At 26.4% G+C, this 3388-nt stretch overlaps 1 protein-coding gene across 1 annotated transcript in view; it reads left to right on the top strand.

Moving 5' to 3' along the window:
- The window catches only part of LOC108689327 (diuretic hormone receptor-like), a 51156-nt gene extending 48765 nt beyond the window's left edge, over positions 1–2391 (top strand). The window contains exon 12 of the mRNA XM_018196065.1: positions 2034–2391. Within this exon, the coding sequence (XP_018051554.1) occupies positions 2034–2178 (145 nt within the window). The 3' untranslated portion in view covers positions 2179–2391. The remainder of the gene's footprint in view (positions 1–2033) is intronic.
- Positions 2392–3388: the final 997 nt, after the last annotated feature.

The raw sequence follows: 3388 nt of genomic DNA, 5'->3' as shown, positions 1-3388 counted from the left end.
CACATATATATATATATATATATATATATATATATATACATACATATATATATATATAAAATAAGTCATAAAATATAATAGAATTGATCAGAATCGGGACTAAACATATATTTCGGCGCAAGGCAAAAGAAAAAAGTGTGCCCTCTGTATATATTACAAACGAATGAAATACATTTACTAAAGTCACAGTAAAATAAAAAAAATTATTTATACATTTGTATAAATAATTGTGCCATACAAAACCATTGCACAAACAAACAAAACAAACAAAACAAACAAATTTGTTTAAATAAACTCAAACCAGAGTATAGGTGTTTCTTATTATATACATATATTTTGAGTCATTAAATCCAAATCCATAAAAACCATTTACGTTCTATCATGTCCAATTTTTTAAATAATTTTTAGAGATACAATGATGAAAACAGAGGAAGATTTGTTAAAAAAAAAAAATGTTTGAGATAGACCAAAAATAAATAAGACATTAAAATGCGGCATGACTGCAAATTAATTGTTAAATTTATTTTATTAAATAAAGTATAAGAAGGAGAAAAAAATTTTGCTATATCAGTCATCGAACCTGGATAGTAATGGGAGAAATAGTCGTAGACATGAAAAGTTACATCTAATGTCGAGCACTGCTATATTATAAGCATTAGTAGTAGATAGAAGATCGTCAGATTTAGAACATTAGCGTTTTTATCGATAAAAGCGTGCTTTTCTAAAATTCTACAATATGCGTATAATGTAAACTATATAGCATGTATTAGCATTTCTAAGTACCAGAGTCTCATAAAATTCTAAAGAATTAAAAAATATTTTTTCAAAACTTGAAAAAATGTGCATGTAAAAATAGCAAAAAACTAACTTACACTGAGAAAAATTTGGTTATTATAACATTTTACTTGTGTTATCAGAAGCAATTAGTAAAATGTTATAATAACCGAACATTTTTGCTTCCAATTATTTTATTCCAGCAAAATAAAAGATGTATTTATCCATATCCAAACAAGATAAATTGATTCAATCAAATGGAATTCTCAGTGTATTAACTTACCTAACTTCCGTAACTTATCTTCCAAAAGTAACAATTAAAATCCATTTTTGAAAAGATCATCTATGATTAATAAATATGAATATATATATTAATATGTACAAACATACATAAATATGCATGTATAACCATAAATAACCATGTATGTCCACACATATTCATACATCCCTCTTTTTTTTGTAAAATTATCTTTAAGTGTAATAAAAATAAAAAGTGTAATAATAGTAATGTGAAAACATATAAAATAATTAAAAGTGTAATTTTCACACTATTTGTTTTAGAAAAAAATCAATTTTGAAGAAATATAAAAAAATTACTTGTGTATAATTATATATAAAATTATGCATAATTGTTTGTATGAGCAATTTTTTCTACATTTTTCCAAGCTTGTTTCTTTTTTTCTAAAACGAACAATGCAAAAATTATTCTTTTAATTATTTTTAATGTTTTTATATTATTATTATTATTTCTATCACATTAAAAAGTAATTTTACAAAAGAAAAAGGGAATATGTATGAATATGTATGAACATATTTCGATCATATATAATTATACATGTTTACGAATATTTATGTATGTTTATACATATTTATACATATTCATGTATGAACAATTTTTTACATAGCAAACGCTCAATGGCAGATATACATACTCACTATTAGCGAATGAATTAAAATATGTAGAAATATAAGTCCTTCAAATTTTTAAATATTTTTATAGACAAGTGCCTCGTTTGATCCTAGTCCCGGCTCTGAAACTAACTATTAATCTTTCTTAACGAGAAGATGTAATCAACATCAAAGTCGCAGTCCGATTTCAAAAAGTTTTTAGTTTTGTGAATTTTTATCGATTCACTGATTGATCACTCACTTTACTGTGCTTTTAGCATTTTATATTTTTTGGCAATTTTATAATTTTATTATTTTAAAATTTAAAATTCACACTTTTTTAATTCTTTTTCTTCCGTCATCGACCATAGATTGTGCCAACCATCGAATCCGTACCGAAAACGAGAGTCTACAGTAAGTGAGACTACCACTACGACAGTGATAGGCCTGAATTCCACCACGACATTTCACCTTGATAAATCCAAAGGGGTTATTTCGGAAGCACTCAACGAGTGATATAAGATTCACTATAGAGATTTTAATGTAGTGGAACAAATCCCGTCGCATTGTTGCAATTAGTAATATCGCAGATTGCATCACTCGATTAATTATGTTCTTTACACAAATGGCGGACCATTGTATAATATATGAAAATAGTTGCAATTCGCAATTCGCTTTCCTCGAGATTCTATTATTCTACAATTAATTTTTTGAAAGAAATATTCTCGATACTCGACACATTTATTCGATATTTTCACATCTCGCCAAAACTGGACAACTCTCACATATATCACTACAGTATCTTGCTGCGGTCTTGTTGGATTATAATATCGAATGAGAAATTGTACATAGATTTTTCATTTTTGATGCTCATATGTGCAACATAGTAACTTATCGATAATATTTACGTAAAGTATGCAAAAAAAATTCACTTGTATAATAGACTAATCAATAATTATCAATTAATTGTCTAATTAATTATCATCTTTTTTGAAAATATATAATATAAAATCTAGACATTATAACATGTATCTAGATTGTATTGCACATTATTTATTTATTAATGCAGGAAAAAGCTGAGAGAAATTATTTACGGTATTTACAGTATAAAAATAAATTCATTTTTATGTATAGTGCAAACAAACAAAAGATTTCATTCTTTCGCCTTTGATTCAATAACTCAATATAACTGCAGAAAAAACTGTGTAACATATTCAGAATCTCAATTAATAGATATACATATGTGTATATAATTCTTAAGTGTTAATTAGAATTATAAGAGGAATCACAGAAATTTATCGACAGATAAATTTCTATTGATCTGCGTTGAACTTTGTGCTGCAGATAATAGATATTGACATCACTATACAATAATAATTCTCATTATCGTTATTACATAATAAAAAAAAACCCAGATGAATGTCATAACGCAATATACATATAGCTTTTGACATTGAAGCGAGAAGTAGCGGCGAACTGAAAGTAAAATAATCATAACTCGATCTCTACGATCACTATTTCTTATTCACAATTAGCGTTCACAAATAGCGTGTTGCGTTATAGTGATATATCTAAGCTATACTTGTGTGTGAATTTTACGATAAATATTTTTCGTTAAAAGATTTTGTAGATGTTAAAAAGATTTCGTAGGCATTGCGTTCATGTCGACGGAAAATTAATTTCTCTCTCTCTCTCTCTCTCTCTCTCTCTCTCTCTCTCTCTCTCT

The sequence above is a fragment of the Atta colombica genome, unplaced genomic scaffold, assembly GCF_001594045.1.
Source record: "Atta colombica isolate Treedump-2 unplaced genomic scaffold, Acol1.0 scaffold105, whole genome shotgun sequence".
Classification (NCBI taxonomy): Eukaryota; Metazoa; Arthropoda; class Insecta; order Hymenoptera; family Formicidae; genus Atta; species Atta colombica.
This window is presented reverse-complemented; position numbering and strand designations above follow the sequence as displayed.